Source organism: Zonotrichia albicollis, chromosome 3 (assembly GCF_047830755.1).
Source record: "Zonotrichia albicollis isolate bZonAlb1 chromosome 3, bZonAlb1.hap1, whole genome shotgun sequence".
In the NCBI taxonomy this organism is placed as follows: domain Eukaryota; kingdom Metazoa; phylum Chordata; class Aves; order Passeriformes; family Passerellidae; genus Zonotrichia; species Zonotrichia albicollis.
Window position 1 is genome coordinate 107,645,433 of NC_133821.1, and position 17,563 is coordinate 107,662,995.

Consider the following 17,563-nt stretch of genomic DNA (forward strand, 5'->3'; position numbering starts at 1 on the left):
AACCTGATATTACAATAATGTAGATTTAGGAACCCCATAACCTCTGAGATGATGATAAAGGAATTACACAGTCAGATGGACTAGTAATTTTAAAATGTCTATGTATATTGCAGAAATTTCTGTTTTAGCCTGTGTACTTTATTTCTCTTTAAATTGAGTAAATAAATCTATGTTTGGGGCTATTCTAGTCTTTAACTTGCTTCACTGTAAGTTTAAATATCTCAAAAGACTTGGTTATTTTATATGCCCTAGGCACAGCTTTTAATTTACTCCCAGGCATTATTAAAGTATATTACTTCCAGTGGTAGAATTTTAAAAGGACATAAATTATGTGTTTCCCATTCTTTTTTGCAGCATTCTGGTGAGGGCCCTATTTATCTTGCAGAATAGGTCAACTTCTCAGAGGTGCCCTGTAACACATATAATTTTAAAAGGGGTTCTTTATTGCTTGTTATTACTATGAGTGCCTTGGAGAATAATAGATACAGCTCCATTAGAAACTCCATCTTGCCTTTCAGCCTTTACAAAGATTTATTCCAGGATTTCTGGAATGCTTTATAGAGGACAAATTTTTACACAGATTCACAGCTGCATTTTATCTTTTATTTTTTAGACAAAACTATCAAAAAGTTTTGTCTTTTTATTGAAAAGTAATTAATATAATACATTATAAACTCTAAACAATATGAGATTTAGCATAATTTCAAAACTGAAAAGGAATTTACTTTCTAAATTACATGTCTATAATAGGAAGGCAAGGGAATTAATTTCTTACTGCTCAAATTATAACTTCTGTGAGATTACATAATTGCCTTAATTACTGTGACTTCAGAGGCATTACCATGCTTTTTTCATAATAGATACCAAACACTTTGCTAGAAGTGACTCTTGGTCATTATTTAATTGACATTTCATGTTGCTAACTAGCTCAGGGAAGCTACATGACTTATAACATCTAAGAGGAAGCTGCTTGTCCATATTTGTTTAACAGGGATTAATTTACACCACAGAACAGATTGTGTCTGTGTGCTGTAAAAAGTCACATCTTGTTTTTTTTTCACCCTGTGAAATTTCACATCCAGAAGGCTGAACTCTAGCTATGGAAAGCCAAATAACACTGGAATTGGCTGTAATGTTCAAAGGTTTTAAAAAGAGGTGCAAGGAGAAAGAAGCTCTAAAAGCTTGTTTCAGAGATGTTGAAAAATGGATAAAACATGTTTAAAATAGCTCTGGAATGAGTTGCAATAAATATATGTAGTTTATTCTTGGTCACTTAACAAATGTACAAACAGTTGACAGCAGACCTCTCTTAGGAGAAATGTAGATGTTCTTGACAAGGTATTGTAGATAATCTCCACATGAAAAATTGCTTAGCTGAGTTGTGCCTCCCCAGGAGGGGTGACTTCCCATGGATCACCACCAAGCCAGCAATAGCCCCTATGGTGCTGATAAATGCATTCCTGTGACTGATTTTATATGGAAAATACTACCCTACATATTTAGGTCTCATTTGCATTTTACCTAAACATCACCTCTCTCAACTAAAACACAGATAAGACAACTGAATTATGAGGTTGATATTGAGATGTGCCAAGATGGTGGGCATTTGGAGGAATTTCTGTAGAACTTAAGATGACAAAACAGTGAACAGTCAGACACAGTTAATCATACCTATGCTGACTAAGAAATAAAGATGAAACAGAAATTCTGTAGGAATCCTGCCAAATGTGTGTCAGGAATACTGATCTATGGGCTTTAAACGTTCCTTGTAGTTACATCTAGATAGCAACTAAGCCCCACATGGCCACTTGCTCACTCTATCCCATGGTGGGACGGGAATTGTAAAAGTGAAAGTAAGGAAACTTGTGGATTGAGATAAAGACATTTTAATAGGTAAAGCTCAAGCCATGCATACAGGGAAAGCAAAACAAGGAATTAATTCACCACTTCCCAATGGCAGGCAGGTGTTCAGCCATCTCCAGGAAAGCAGGGCTCCATCACATGTAACAGTGACTTGGGAAGACCAAGAGCCTCACTTCAAACTCCCCGTGCCCTTTCCTTCTTGTCCCAGCTTTATATTCTGAGAATGTTGTTGGGGTCTGGGATATCCCTTTAGTCAGTGGGATCAGCTATCCTGGATGTGTCCCCTCCCAGGTCCTTGTGCACCCCCAGCTTCCTTGCTGATGGGGTGGGGGCAGGGGCAGAAAAGGCCTTGACTCCATCCAAGAACTGCTCAGCAATAACAAAATCACCCCTGTGCTATTAACTCTACTCCCAACACAAATCCAAAACACAGCTGCATACCAGTTACTGTGGGGAAAATAAGCTCTACCTCAGGCAAAACTAGCACACCATCTTTGGGTTTAAAAGGTTACATTTTAATATCTTTGCTTTATGTTTACCCCTAAATTATCTGAGTTCATTTCTGAAAACTTTATGACTGCACTTACTCCTTAATAACACTGTATATTGATAACAGCAGAATACCTACATGAGACGTCTTCAAAATAATGGCACCCTTTAAATCATCTTAACTTAATCAACAAGATCATTGTGAAATACTGGCAAGGGAAAAGATGTCTTGACAGCAAGGCTGGAACATATTTGCCCTTCTCTCACCTCTCCTTAATCAATGGGAAGCCAGTCACATCTTTTACTACATTGCCACCAGAAGAGTTTTATTTTAAAATTTTTTTAAAGTTAGAGATGTTTCCTATCAACATTTGTTTTATACAGCGTCAAGGCAGACAGAGTTAGCTCTTTCTTTTCATAGCTGGTACAGAGCTGTGTTTTGATTTAGTGTGAGGATACTGTTTACAAGTTACTCCTGTTTGGGCTGTTGCTATTGTATGGCTGCCTTGTAGTATTAAATTAGTATTAGTTCTTTTATATGTGTATTATGGCACTCAATTGGCTATTATTATGATGGTTTAAAAATGAGAAGTGGATAAAGGAGGGAAAGAATTAGCTCACAAATGATGGTGTCAGTTAACAGGTAAAGAAACAAGGGTATTCCTTCTGTTGTGTTCCAGTCTCAGCACTCTGGAAACCGTGATGGCTGCAAACAAACAGAACAGTAGAGATGTGATAAAGAGGATTTCAGGAGTGGCAGCACCTCGGCCTGTTTATGCCCCCTTTTTAAAATACCTCCACAGTTAGGGATGAGGAATGCAGGGCAAAGCCCTGCTCCACCTGTAGCTATTGACATGAAATACCTAGCTTTTAATTCTCTGCCTAGTGTGCCAGTATTCCACCTCTTACATGCTCGGTCAGCGTGACCCCTGACCCGAATTAACATGATCTTTTCTCCTTTGCCAGTTCGAGATCCAGTGGATGGTGATCCACTGCGACCCCCTGCGCCCCCAGCGCGAAGGCTGCGGCGAGCTGCCCGCTCGGGTGAGACACCTGTGCTGTGCCGTGCTGTGCCGTACCGTGCTGTGCTGTGCTTTTCTGTCCTGTCCCGCCCTTACCGCCGCTGCAGCCCACGGGAGTCTCATTACCTCTCCCCCCTCCTATGCTTTATTTAAAATAGAGCATCCTCCCCGATGCTCTATTTTACCATACCTGCCCGGTATTCGGTGCTTTTAGCAATCCAACCCCCCAGAGCAGCAGCAGCAGCCGCTGCCTCATTTTAACCCTTCAGTGACTCGCTCTCTGCCTCTCCTCTGGCGGCTGCTCTCCTGCTCCCTGCGGGCGCTGTGCCTGCCCTGCCCTCAGGGGCCGTCGCGCCCGCCCCCGGCTCCGCCGTCGCACCGGGGCCTGGCGGCGGGAGGCCCACGGGCACCACGGGGTCGGTGTCCGACCCGGCAGCCGCAGGGCAAAGGGTTAAGGAGCTGCTGGCGCTCCGTGCTCGCCTGTCCTGCCGCCAGCCCTCCTCCAATCCCCGCCACCCTGCCCCGGGCCGGGCCGCAGCCAGGAGGGGCTCCGGCGGCGCTCACCTTGCCCGCCCGCCCCGGCAGCCGCAGGCTGCTCCCTCCATCCATGGCCCGGCGCCTCCTGCCCCTGGGGCTCTTCCTGCAGGCGCTTTGCCTCGGCCTGGCTCAAGTAAGTTTGTTCTGACTTTGACTCTGCTTTGTTGTTTTTTATTTTTCCTCCCTCGCAGGTAACCCAGACGGGAATCGAGGTAAGTGCGAGGGAGCGGACGGAGCTCGGGGTGCCGGTGCAGAGGGAGGGACCGAAGGCAGCCCTGCCGACCCCTGGAGGGTGTTCGTGCCGTGTCCCCCCAGCAGCTGCGGGTGACACGGCCAAGGCAGGGCGGTGACACCGCCTGTGCCCTACCTGGCCAGCACAGGGCAGGTGGCACCGGCGGGGCTGAGCTCCACATGCCGCTGCCGCTGGACGGAATATTTCTGGGAACTCTGGTATGTGGAGGAAAAGTGTCCAGAGCAGTAGCGCTGTGGGGACCAAGGGTCCAGGCTCAGGGCCCGGAGCAGCCTCCTGCTCACAGAGTCCCGTTGTGGGGCCGCGGGCAGAGCTGACTGCAGGGAGAACAGAGGCCCCCATTATAGGCACGGAGATGTGGAACTGCTTTTCCCTGAGTTTCCACAGGCTGGCGGCGCCTGCTGCCTCCCCCTGGGAGCCCGGCGCTTTGGGAAAGAGCCTCTGTAGATGTTAATGTAATCCCGAGGAACCAGGGGAAACCGCTGAGGCTGTCAGTGAAGCACGGGTGATTTAAATTTTCCTTGCTAGTATGAGCTCTTAGGAAAACGGTCTCCTTTGTGTTGAAAGAAAGAGTAATTAGTGTAGTGCATTTTGGTGTTTGATCCGCAAAGATCACTTTTATTTCTGCCATGCTGTCATTGCCAGGGGACATTCAGATCCTGCTTTGTGGGGAGTGGAGCCCACCTGGCCCTGGCAGCATTGTGGGCACAGGAGAGTGGCTGGGCCCAGGCAGGGGGGTTTAACACCTTCCCCATTCCTTTGGTGAGGGCAGTGTTGCCAGTCCTGATAGTGATAGTCAAAGTAGGATACAGGGCCTGTGATATACATGGGGTGAGGATGCACGTCCTTGTCACAGCTGTGACCTCCTGACTAACCCATAGCCTCCAGCTATGTTCCCCCCAGAACGGCTCCATGGCTTGCCAGGCTCTAATTGCTCCTTTCTTTTACTCCTTGTCAGAGAGGCCCCCCTGGTCCACCAGGCCCCCCAGGTCCACCAGGGCCACCAGGAGTTCCCGGTATTGATGGCATTGATGTAAGTGTTTCCCATGCTCTGCCTAGGAAACAGGAAATGCTCTGAGCTGGATCTGCATTGTCTGTCAGTCTTTGATCTTCAGGAATTTGAATTTGGCTGCAGATACAAGAAGAATTGATGGGTCTCATGCTCTGTAGTGGCTGGAGTGAGTGGAGGAAGCAGATTTTCAGATTACCTTTGGTATAGAAAACTCAGGATTATTTATTTTGTGTAATCAGCATCATATGCTGCGATTATCTGCCATTAATGGGGTGTAAAGGTTTTATAAATCTAATCTCAAAAGGGATTACGTAGTGATGCCCACTCATACTAAATTCTGAAAAGGATTTGTGCCATTATTCCTGATAGGAGCTACTACATGTGTTCCCTTGATTCCTGTCAGAAGTTTCTCTGACGATTTCTGTTAGTCTGTAATAGAAATGATATGGATTTAATATTTATTTTCTACAATAAGAGTCAGTGTAGGATTTTTTCTGGTAATCTGTAAATCAGTGATTTTCATGAAAGACCATAAAAAGTTATTGCAGTTCTGACTAATACCTTCCTTTTCATATCTTGGTAGGGGGAGAGAGGCCCAAAGGGCCCCCCTGGTCCACCGGTAAGTGATTGCAGCAACTTATCATTTGCTTCTGCTAGAGAAGAAATTCTGAGTTTTGTTTCTGCTTCTCTCTATGAAACATGCTTAACTGTCCATTTAAATCCTGAAGGGTCCAGATGGGGATGCAGGCAAACCAGGATCCCCTGGGTTGCCAGGAGAGCCGGGAGCTGATGTGAGTACATTTGATTTTCTAAAATTTCCGTGTTTGTTTGTTTGTTTTCTTCAAGAATAAATAAATAAATAAAGCTCGGGGGCTGTCGGTGCTGCCGCCTGCCCTGAAGAGGGCCCTGGACAGTGATGTCAGGGATGACTCGTGCTGTGGCCTCTGGAAGCCACCTCTGGTCCAAGGGTAGAGCAGCAAGGGCGTGAGGAAGGTCTGCTGATGCATCTTCCCATTCTGTGGAAAATAATGGAGAAAAGTTTCAACGTCATCTAGTGTTGATGGCCTATTAGGTCATACCGCTTGAATAAATTTGTGGCTATAAAAATGCCTTCAAACATTTTTTGGAAGCTTCATATTTCTCTCTCTTGAGAGAACTGTTAAAAAGCACTTCTTGTTATCAAGCAAGATTTTTGCATTAGAACTTAGATGTTATGCCAGGAGGGAGGCAAGCTTGTGTTTAATTTACAAAAACTTTTAAAACTTTTAAAATTTAAAATACCATAAATAAAGATTATATACCATAAATCAGTGTGTTAGAGGGTATTGCAAATTATATAAATGAAAAAGCCTAGTATCTATTTAAGGTTGCAATGTTGTTAAATGTTAATATTTAATTTGCTTTTGGGAAGAGAATTAGTGGACATGGAGCTGGAAGAGTCTTTAACTAAACTGTTCAAATTTCATATCTGTAAGAGGAAATGGGCTTTGTGAATGAAATCTCATACCACTTCACATCTTCTTGAAAAAATACAGGCCCACAACCCATTTGTACATGTCAAAACCCTACAGGCAGATCTTTTAAAAGGCATTGCCTCTTACAATTTTCACTTAAAGGATAGTTTTATTTTCTTGCCAAAATTATTGGGAACACAATCACATGAAACAGAACACACTAAAGTCAGCTCAGCTTTTGGTATCTGTTCATGCTTGTATATTCCCTCATATTAGTGGATGAGTGAAAATTTAATACCAGAGTACAGTCTTGAAATATTGAACTTTTTTTTTTCACTTGAAGAAAAAAGAGACCTTACTGTACTTCCACTGTCTATTCAACCTTTAATTGGTGTTTATGATTTATAATACCTTCTGTGTTTAATTGAGGAAGCAGTTTTGACTTTTAAAATCTCATTTATTTCAAAAATTATTTAAGTGTCAGGTTTAATAGACTGTAAAAAGGTACTGTACAGTAATTGCTCGTAATGATCATGTAAGCTTTCAAAATCAAATTGTTGGAAGAATTGTGTGAACACTGAATTGCTGGAAGTGTACCAAAAAAATAAAAGTAATAGATAAATATACAAGAAAAGCTCTCCTGGATATCAGGAAATTTCTAAGCCATATAAGCTGACTATAAAATTGGAAACAAAAGGAAAAATAAGAACTCCAAATGAATTCCTGGTTATAGTATCATAGTTAGTTTTTAATTTTAGCCAGATAAGCAAATTCAAAGGGTAGATTTAAATTCAGCTTGGCAGCTTTCTGGGGGTTTTGTTTTGTGTTGTTGTTGTCAATGAAACTTTTATTTGAAACACACAACATTGACAGTTTTTGCTTTTAACCTTAGCCGTGAAATAAATTCATCAATCTCCCATTAGGAGGAAACAAGATCTTGTGAGATCACATGTTTTATTTAACTGTGATTTAACTGAGTAATTCTTGAAGATACATATCACAGGCACTGATGTTTGTCACTAGAAGGTAGCACTTTAAACTTGTGCAGTTCTATCTGTACATGTAAATAAATATTTGGATTGCAAGGCTCCTGCAGTTACTAATTTCATTTAATAGCCTCAGTTTTCTATGTTGTATAATGTTTTTTGTTGTGACTGAGAAAAACACATAACCCTTGAATTAACATTAGATAACTTACTTCCAAAGGGATTCACAGGACCTGATGGCTCACGGGGAGCCCCAGGACCAAAAGGACAGAAGGTAGGAACAAAATTATACATATAACGATGGATTTTTATTTAAAGCAGCATATTTGTTTGCCTCTATGTGACTGATAAGATGCAACCTTTCTTACAATCCTAACATAGCTATAGAATACACATGTACTGGGCCCTTTCCACACAGCACAAAGGAGGTTCCATTGCCACAGCCAGCAGTAAGGAATGCTGGCTGGCGTTACATTGTTGACATTAAGGTTGAGCATCTTCAGTAAAGTTGAGGCCCTTTCCATCTTGTATTACAATTGTGCCATTGTAATATGCAGTGGGAACCAGCACAGTGAAACCTGACTTCATCATCAGTTAAACAAATGAAATATAAATCAGAAGTCAGAGTAAGAAGCATGCTTGAGTTTTGGGGGGTGGGGGAATAAAAGGCCAGAGGCTGTTTCTTTTTAATACTGAGAGAGTCTTTCCTTTCTATCAAGTCTTACTGAAACCAGCATGGCATTAATGAAATTAATAATACTTGCAGACTGTGTCCACTAAATGATATCCTTCAAAAGGCGAGAGAACATTTTCCTGTATATTGCTTAAAATACTTGATGCTTATGCCTCTTAAAAACTCATTTTTGTTCTTTTAAAGGGGGAGCCAGGACTGCCAGGTGCTCGTGGACTTCCAGTAAGTAATGCATTTAGTATACAAAGAGGATATTTGCATCTTAAGTATTATTATGAAGGCTTCTTACCATTAAATGTAGTGAAGAAAAGCCCAAAACTATTTCTGAGGTTTCATAAGTTACTTTAAGGAACAGTTTTGTCTTTGTATCTAAGTGTGCAAATATTACTGAAAGGTTATGTTTGGTTTGGATGCTGTAGAAAAGAAAGGAGCATGTGCAACGTATTCCCAAGTTTTGGACTTTTACCATTCTTTTTCCATCTCTTTGTGAAAATGCTATGGAGACCAGAGAGCCCATATTTCATTTGCATAAGGGAGTCTGCAGCTATTCCTGTTTTCAACTTCTTGCCATGTGTTTAAATGGCATCACTGAAGTGTAAATTCTGTGAGACTCCTTGTGCTGTTTTGCAGTTCTGTATGAAAACAGGCCAAAATATGAGAAAGGACATGCAAAGAGTACTGTTTCAGTTAGCATGCAGATGGATCTGACATCCATTTTTAGGGGCTGAAAATAATTGTAAGTTTTAGGAATTTTGCTGGTAGAAAAAGTGAATGATGGTTGGCATGTAGGAATTTAGCTTAGGAAAAACCTCAAGGAAGATGAGTAAATAACAAGATGGCTACAATAAATTATAATAAGACAACATATAATTAAAAGTTAATTAAAAATTAGATTTAATTTGGAGAAATTATTTAAATTAAATAGAAGATGTATGGTATTCTAGTATAACACTCCTTGTGTATTTGTATTTTTGACCTTTTCCTATTAACTTTCATTAGATTTATATTTAACAATTATTTTGATAGTTGGCCAGAGAGAAAATTATAAAGTTATTCTTGAAGATGTGACATTATAGACCTGTTCAAACTCAAGATGAATCACTTTGTGGACACTTTCTTTTTCATGAATGCTCATTTTTACCTGAAAATTTGGTAAATAGTTAATATAATGTCTGGCTGGTCTGCAGGCTCAATATATGAGCTGAATTTAGTCACAGAAAATGGCAGAACTGAGGTAGGTTCTAGGTAGACTGAAACCCCTAGATTTTTCTGTTAGAGAGGGTTTTTTGTTTTGTTTTGTTGGTTTTTTTATGTCAGCTAGATAGGGAAGTAATTTCTGGGTTATAGGCAATTTATATTACTAGATACAATCTAGCTGAAAAGAAGAGGTAGTTAAACTCTGTCAGGTGTGTTTGCTCAGATCATATGGAAAAAAATGATCAGAGGGATGGACCACCTATCCTGTTAGGAAAGGCTGAGAAAATTGTGATTGTTCAGCCTAGAAAAGACATGGTTTGAGGCTGACATAATTGCAGCCTTCCAGTACCTGAAGGGACCTTACCAGAAAGCTGGAGAGGAACTTTTTACAACGGCTTGTGGTGGCAGGACAAGGAGGAATGGCTTCAAGCTGAAAGAGAGTAGGTTTAGATTAGATATTAGGAAGAAATTCTTTGCTGTGGGGGTGGTGAGGCACTGGAACAGGTTGCCCAGAGAAGATTTGATTGCCCATCCTTGAAAGTGTTAAGGCCAAGTTGTATGGGGCTCTGAGCACCCTGGTCTAATGGAAGGTATCCCTGCTCATGGCGATTTCAGCTAGGTGATCTTTAATCTCCCTTCCAAACCAAGCCATTCTGTGCTTCTATGATAGGAAAAAATGGGGAAATAAAACTGATTTACTGAAATACTTGGTTAAAGTACTGTGGCATTTTAGCCTGTCAATCAAAAGAAAAACTGAGCTGGGGGAAACATACGTGGTTTTAGCTCGCCATTTGCAGAATAATGCAAGAATGAGTAATTTAAAACCCTCCAGAATAAGTGGATGCATAAAACATGTACAAAGAGGGTTAATCTCAATTCGCAGGTAGAGACGTTAATTTGGGAAAGCAGGAAACCGGTCCAACTTGTCAAGGTAGAATGCTGATTCTTTCAGAGCAGCAGGACTTTTGTCACCATGTTTTGTAACTGTAAAAGCAATAAATCTGATAAGATTTTAAAGCTGAGTGATTTTGTTTGCCCTGAGACTTCCAATCCTAAGGTGATAATGCTTCAGTGAACCTCAGTGGGGAATGCCTTTGGAGTTGTTCTGCTTCTGCTTGATAAGCAACTGAAGCTTGTATTTTCAGGTGAATCCACAGGAATATTTATAATGAGGAAAGGAGAATTCCAATTTATTTTAAAAAGAGAAAAGATGGATATATTTAGTCAACTCATGTAATTTCCCTTGTACTTATTAAGATTTATCCTTAGACCTCACATGTTAGGAAGAAGCCTAGTGATTGATTTTGTAGCTCCATTGATGTTAACCCATACATGCTGAGTCCATATAGAGAGATTGATACTCAAAATAAATCTCCTAGGAAAGCCTGTATAAATGCAGTTTTCCTTCTGGTGAATGGCTGTATGCTACTGAAGAAGTCATGCAGCTACTGGAAGACTCTCAAAATGGCCAGCACTGGTCATCTGACCTTTAGTGAGATTGTACCTACTAACAAAATCCACAAAAACAAAACAAAACAAAACAAAAAAAAAAAAAACAAACCAGCAACAACAACAATCCCCACAACCCTGTTACCTAAACAGACAAAAGACCCCACTATAGAATCCCAACAGAACTCACATACTGTAAAAACAAAACAGAAAAAAACCCCCAACAAACCCAAGTAGAAATGATAGTGCCAGAGTGCAATGGTTCTAATTTTCAGATTCAGAGACTTTCGGAGAAGCTCTTTCTGCAAATGTGAAGTAATGGGCCTGTTTAACCTTTGCACTTCTTTGGTTTGATCCATGAAACCTCATTTACCAGAAACATAGTGAGCACAATTATGAATCTGCATACTGTCTACGTGATTAATGGAGTGCTTTGGTGTAATTATGCACTGCTTTGAATACTGTCAGTGGCTTTTTGCAAGTGGAGTAGTCCCTAGATAGTTATCCAAAGACTTCATTTTTCACACAAACTCTTAAGTTGTTAAAATGCTTAGTACAAACAGAAAATCAGAAGCCTTGGGTACAACGCTAATTAGTTTTAAATGATTATCACTGTTTTTCATGCTCCTCTAGTGATATTTATCAGCCAAGTTAGGACTTCTGGGTATCTTCAAGAATGAATATTAAGGACATAAAGTTTTATATACAGCATTTGCTTCTCTGCTTCTGTCATCTCTTCTTCCACAGAATGTACCCTGGCAATCTTCAGTTATCATCCTCATTTTTTACATTTGTTCCTGCTTCATAATTTTGTTTTAATTTATTCTCTTTGTCTCATCTCTTTGGCAGATAATCTTTTAAATGACAAGGTTAAAAAGTTCTTAGAATTCTTGTGATTAATTCAAGTAACTTTTTTATTCAAGTAATTTAAATGTGCTGGTGTCTCTGACCTGTCCTGGTAGATGGAGCTGGGGCTGCTACATTAAGTGCATCTATTGCACTCTTCAGTCCATTCTCTCTTTTAGTTCCCTCCAAATTTTCTATGAGCTGATATTTGATGTGGCATATGGGGAGGACTGTGTGTATTTAGTGACAGAGAATTTGAAAATATTTTAGGATCTGCTAAAACACAGTGTCCAGCACAGGGTACACTTGCAAACACTGGGTTCTTTGTGGTGGATAGCAAGGGTTCTTACCAGATTACAGGCTAGGTGCCTCTGAGACAGGGGATTGCAGACTCTGGGTTGCTGGCCAGAGTCCCTTCATTTTGCTAGGAAGGTGAGGAGATGCAGTGGAGTGGTCAGAGGAGGGGAGAGCCTTCTCCTGGGCCCCTGTGTGGGCTGGTCACAGTAGCTGTAGCTGCTTCTTCTGGTGTCACTGACCTTCCCTGCCTCTGTTAGGGGGTGTGTTAGCAAGGGCTGCTCCAATCAGACCTGCAAGCAGATGGTTCCCTTCTTTCAGAGGCAGGCGATATTATAATATTGAATATGTGATGCAGTGAAAGTTTGATTTGTACAATCAAATATAGATATATATGTGATGAATTGTAGCAAGGCATTATGTAGGTTATGCAAGCTTAAATTCTGCTGTGTATTAAATGGTTAAAATGGAATGATTCTAATGAATACTTGAAATTTTCCCCGTGTTATACTGGCTTTTCTAAGCAGGATTACAAATGCAACCCTGGATTGACATTCAGCCCAGTTGCCTTATTACATCAAATCTCCTGAACATTTAAGTATATTTGGGATTTTGTATTTTAGTGTTTCATATATATCACCAACACTGTTCTCCATAAAATTTTCCATTTGCTTTAGTAATGAAAGACCAAGGGATCTGTTTTCTTAGAGGGAGTATATCATCCAAATAGGCAGAAACACAATTATATCTTGGGCATTTCTCGTTAAAATGATTCAGAACAACACTGATGGAAAATATAAACAGTAGAAGTTTGGTGTTCTTTCTCATAACCAAAAACCATAAGTTTAATGGATTTAGGCCTCAGGGAAGCATGTGGGGAAAAAAGTTCACTTTTATTATAAATTCAAATGTACCTTTAGAAGGAAATTATTATAGTGTAGATATATTTATTGTGGTACCTTATAATTAGCTAAACACAAAGCCTTTAATGTCTTCATTCCCTTGTGGAAGTATGTATGTTTATAAATATGTGTAATGGTACTGCAAGGCAAGTTAACCAGTAATTTAATATTCTCTGCTGATACCGACTACCTAATAATAAAATTGATTTTTAACAGTAGTTAAACGAGTTTTCAAAACAATTTTGCAGAAACAAATGGGGGCTTTTTTACACCTTTTTTTTGTCTGAAAGACTCTGTTCTTGGAAAAGAGCTTTACTAAGTTTGGAATCCTGGAATCCTCCCCATATTTCTGATCTCTTTTTTCCATATTTCACAGGGCAAGGGGCTTCTTGGGCCACCTGTAAGTATCAATTTTACAATTCATAAATATACTGTTCAATGAATGTGTTTGAATATTTAAAAAAGCTATTATACTGTACTTAAAAGTAATTCAGTAAAAAAAGAGATGGGTGTAATCCTGATGTTCTATGGCTATTATGTATGTTTTCTTCTGCTACCCCTGAAGTGTTGTGTAGGTCTGTGGTATATGGGGCAAGAATATTGGTGTCTGAAGGCATGGTTTGTTGTTTGTGAGAATTCCACATTCCCAGTCGTTGGATGTTTGTTACATTGGTGTTATATGGTATAGAAATATTATTTACCTTGGTTGTTGCAGGGTCCAGCTGGTGCAGCAGGACTTCCTGGGGAAGTAGGTCTTGCTGGTCCACCTGTAAGTACTGCTGTGTTTGCTGAAAATGCAGGTTTTTTAGAAGGTACTTAAAGAAAAAATGGGCCATCTAAATAGTGTTTGGGCTATCACAGCATTTCCAAATGTTTTTTTTCCTCTGCAGTGATCAATGGTAGGAGAAGGATTACGTTTGAAGCTCATCAGAAATAAGAACAACATGTAGCACAAAGTCAGGGCCACCTGTCAGATTAGAATTAAATGTTTCAGTGTCCCATACTCTAATTCTCTTATTCAAGGAAAGCTGAAATAAAAAAGCAAAGCTGACAGAAATACAGGAAATGTAAACCTTAACTACTCAAACTACTGATTTTCATTTTTGCACCAGTGCACGTGGCAGTTCAGTTTCTTCTCTGTCTCACTTTAAGTGTGGCTCCATCTATTGACCTTACTGCTGAACTGTGAGCTCAGTTGCACCACACTCCTGTTTTGACACCACACTTTGCTGAAATGGAAGCTGGAACCAATTGGTACTTTTCTACTTGAAATCTGAAATAGCATTAAAATTTTATTTAATAAAACCTACTTTTAAATGCAATTACATAAATGAATTTGAAAAAGAATATTAAAAACTACAAATTTGCTTCAGAAGATGATCCATCTAGCTCACTGTCTTGTCTGTAGGAAGGGCAAGAATGGATACCAAGGGAAGTGTACATGCTATTTATTAAATGGCATTTTTCTGTCATACTGTCACGCATTCTGTCAGTCAGTTGGTAGTTCAGAGACTGCCCGAATCAGAAATTGCATCTGTGATGCCTTTTCAAAAGCTGCATGTGAGCCTATTCTCCATTAATGCAGTCAGCATCTGAATCCATTTATATCCCAAGCCTCCATAATACATTGTAATGATGAATCCCACGATATAATTACGCATTGCATGGAAAATTTGGCTCATAAAGTTCTTATGTTTTGATATTTAATAAATTTTCTTCATTAATCTTGTTTATTGCATTTATGACTTAGTGAAATGTAAAAAGTAATATTGAAATGACAATATTAAGTTAAAAGATGGTCTCTGTACAATTATTAGATCTATTTTAGTTAAAAACCTTCAAAAATAATTTGCAGAGGTTCCACATTGTCTTTACTTATGAGAGCACTTTGCATCAAAATTTTTTCACAAAAGGGAAAAAAATCTAACTTGGTAAATTCCTCTTGTGCTCTGAAAAAGTGGATTTTCTCCTCTCTCTCCTTTTGCCAGTTACTATAATTCTTTTTGTTCATAACTTAATAGCAGTTATAGAGGAGGAGTGCATAGATAGTCCTATGGTCAGGAGTTTCAGTTTTCTAAAGCAGGTGAAAATGTTTTGCTTTTCTTGTGACTCCTATTTCACAACATGGCTGCCATTCTACTGAAAAAAAAATAGTTTTTCCATTCTGTTCTGGGAGTCATGTTATGAGTGGATGTTTTAACTGCATACCCAGTCTGTCCTTCTGTAGCCACTTAATTTCTCACTGTTGTTGTGCGCTCTGATTTTGTGACTGCTGTTTGTTATTATTACTATCAATCAGCTAAAATATTTTACCCTTTTTAAGGGAGATCCAGGAAAAAGAGGGCCACCAGGACTACCAGGACCTCCAGGTCCTCCTGTAAGTGAATATGTTCAATATGTGCTTACATCTGAATTTTGTGTTGTTGCTGCTTGAACAAATCTTCTCCCCAAGTTCTACAGCTGAATACTGATTTTAGGATATCAGAAAGATTTTGATCTTCCACTTAGAAAGCAAGTTTCCACTTTTTATTGTAAAAAAAGGCAGTTTGAAATGCAAATTTTGTAGCTTCTGTCAGGATGCCTTCCTATTTCTGTAAACTGCAAATTCATGGGTTTTAAATTCCCCTGTGATCATAATCCTGTAAATGTAGTCTTTGTTGGGCCTCACTGGTATTACCTCAGCAGAGGCAGGCTTTTCTCTGTTAGGAGAAGAAAAAAATATTTGGCTCGTGAGACAGAAATACACACTTCCAGGTGGGTTGAGTTCTAATGTCTTTCTTGCAATCAGATCTGCTACTTGCAAAGAATAAAAGAAAGCTTTATAGCGGTGCTTTGCCTCTCCAGAGGAACAGCTATCTGTTTTCAACCTCTGGGGAGGAGGGCTGTGTGTTATGCCTTTATCTTGTGGCAATTTACCTGCCCAGAGAAATAAAATGGAGAGTTTGGCAGACACATCTCAGTCTGGGGGCTGGGAAATGCAAACCACTGGGAAAGGTGTTGTGCTGATGTCTTCCTCTGCTGGGAACCTTCTCTCCCCACTTTTGGGACAGATCCTAAATACATATGCTTTATTTATGCTATGTTTCTTGTTTTTATGCCAGTTGCCAGAGAATTGGAGGCAGCATTTCAAAAAATGTGAATGGTAAATTGGAGAAGAGTAGTCAGTGGTGTATAGTGCTTCTATTCCTTTAAGTTTTGTCTGTTTTAGGTTTCTGGAGTGCCACAGTCCCACTCCAGTTGATAACATTGCCACCCCAATACTCTAGGCTTTTTAAAAATCTTTGTGCATACAGGACCTTTCTTTAGGAGCTTATTCCTTAAACTCTCCTGTGCTTTTCTCTGAAACAGTGTGCTCCCTCCCACAGAGCTTCAGAGAATCCAGCTGCTGCTGTGAAATAATCTTTCTCCCTGTTGTGCCTCATAAACCTCCTGTTAGCTTCCATCAAGTATTTGATTTAATATGAGAAAAGGCCTTCCTCCCACTGAGTCAACCTCATTGTACACTGATGTCTAGTTTATTGCAACTGTCATCTACCAATACTTTTGGGAAAATTGTTTTCCCTGCAAAAATAATTTTCTCTGTAAAGACCTGAATCTTTTGGTGAATGGCACAAAGTTATTCTTATTGTAGAAATTGCCTTGGTTTCTCTAGGAAACTAATGGGGTTTGGATATATTTGTTCTATATTTAACAGAAGGTATATTTGATGTAGTTTAAAAAGCAAGAGAAATATTTTGGGTTTTTTTGAAAAGCTGTTCTAAGATAAAGGATGGGACCCGCAGTCCTATAATAAGGTTAAGGTGCTTTCCATGTGAGAGATGCTTTGGTTGATTGTATTTCTGATTCCATTTTGGATAGTAGTTTTGTCTAATCACTGTGTTGCCTAATGACTCATGTCTGGTTATTTCTGTATTGCTGACTTTGATAAATTTAATTTAATCTAGGGAACGATTGGCCTGCAAGATGGTGACCTGTTGGTAAGATTATTGTCCATGTTTTTATTTCTTTATAAATAATCTCAGACAATCTTATTCAGCCTATGGGGTAATAACTATGTGAATGCTTTTCCAGTGTCCCAGTGCTTGTCCTCCTGGCCGTCCAGGACATGCTGGTTTAATGGGTATGAAGGTAAGAGAGCTTGTTTGTTCCAGCATTCCTTCCAGAGGTGCTGTCTCAATGCACTAGGGAGGGTAATTACTGACTTGAAAAAGGACATTTCCTTGTTAATTTCAAAAAAGATAGCATCACTGTGGTTGCTTATGGTTATTCAGCTCTTGACTGCCAAAACAACCTCTTGTTGTTGAAATCTCTTGCTACTCCTCTAACCTTCACTGTAAAATTTATGTGTGGTCCTGAGAGGATTAAAGTATGCAAAGGATTGCTTCATTCACTTCCTGGATAATTTGTGGTCTGACTCCGGAAACTCTAAATATTTCCCCAAATCCTTGATCTTTTTGACTTCTTTTTCTCTTCCTGGGAGACCTGTAACATACTGAATTGAAATTAGCATGTTTTAAGTCTCATTTTAGCTAAGATTTTTTTAAAAGATATTCTTTGCTGGTTTCCAGAAA

At 39.7% G+C, this 17,563-nt stretch overlaps 1 protein-coding gene across 2 annotated transcripts in view; it reads left to right on the forward strand.

The window, feature by feature from the left end:
* The window catches only part of COL9A1 (collagen type IX alpha 1 chain), a 60,182-nt gene that overhangs the window by 11,070 nt on the left and 31,549 nt on the right, over nucleotides 1–17,563 (forward strand). For both annotated transcript variants that reach the window (XR_012579768.1, XM_005483932.4), the window contains exons 6-17: nucleotides 3,319–3,396; nucleotides 4,103–4,123; nucleotides 5,120–5,194; nucleotides 5,757–5,792; nucleotides 5,902–5,964; nucleotides 7,834–7,887; nucleotides 8,491–8,526; nucleotides 13,369–13,392; nucleotides 13,708–13,761; nucleotides 15,316–15,369; nucleotides 16,937–16,969; nucleotides 17,064–17,120. Coding sequence is in view for 1 of the 2 variants with exons in the window: in XM_005483932.4 (XP_005483989.2) it covers nucleotides 3,319–3,396; nucleotides 4,103–4,123; nucleotides 5,120–5,194; nucleotides 5,757–5,792; nucleotides 5,902–5,964; nucleotides 7,834–7,887; nucleotides 8,491–8,526; nucleotides 13,369–13,392; nucleotides 13,708–13,761; nucleotides 15,316–15,369; nucleotides 16,937–16,969; nucleotides 17,064–17,120 (585 nt within the window). In the remaining variant the exon portion in view is untranslated. The remainder of the gene's footprint in view (nucleotides 1–3,318; nucleotides 3,397–4,102; nucleotides 4,124–5,119; nucleotides 5,195–5,756; nucleotides 5,793–5,901; nucleotides 5,965–7,833; nucleotides 7,888–8,490; nucleotides 8,527–13,368; nucleotides 13,393–13,707; nucleotides 13,762–15,315; nucleotides 15,370–16,936; nucleotides 16,970–17,063; nucleotides 17,121–17,563) is intronic.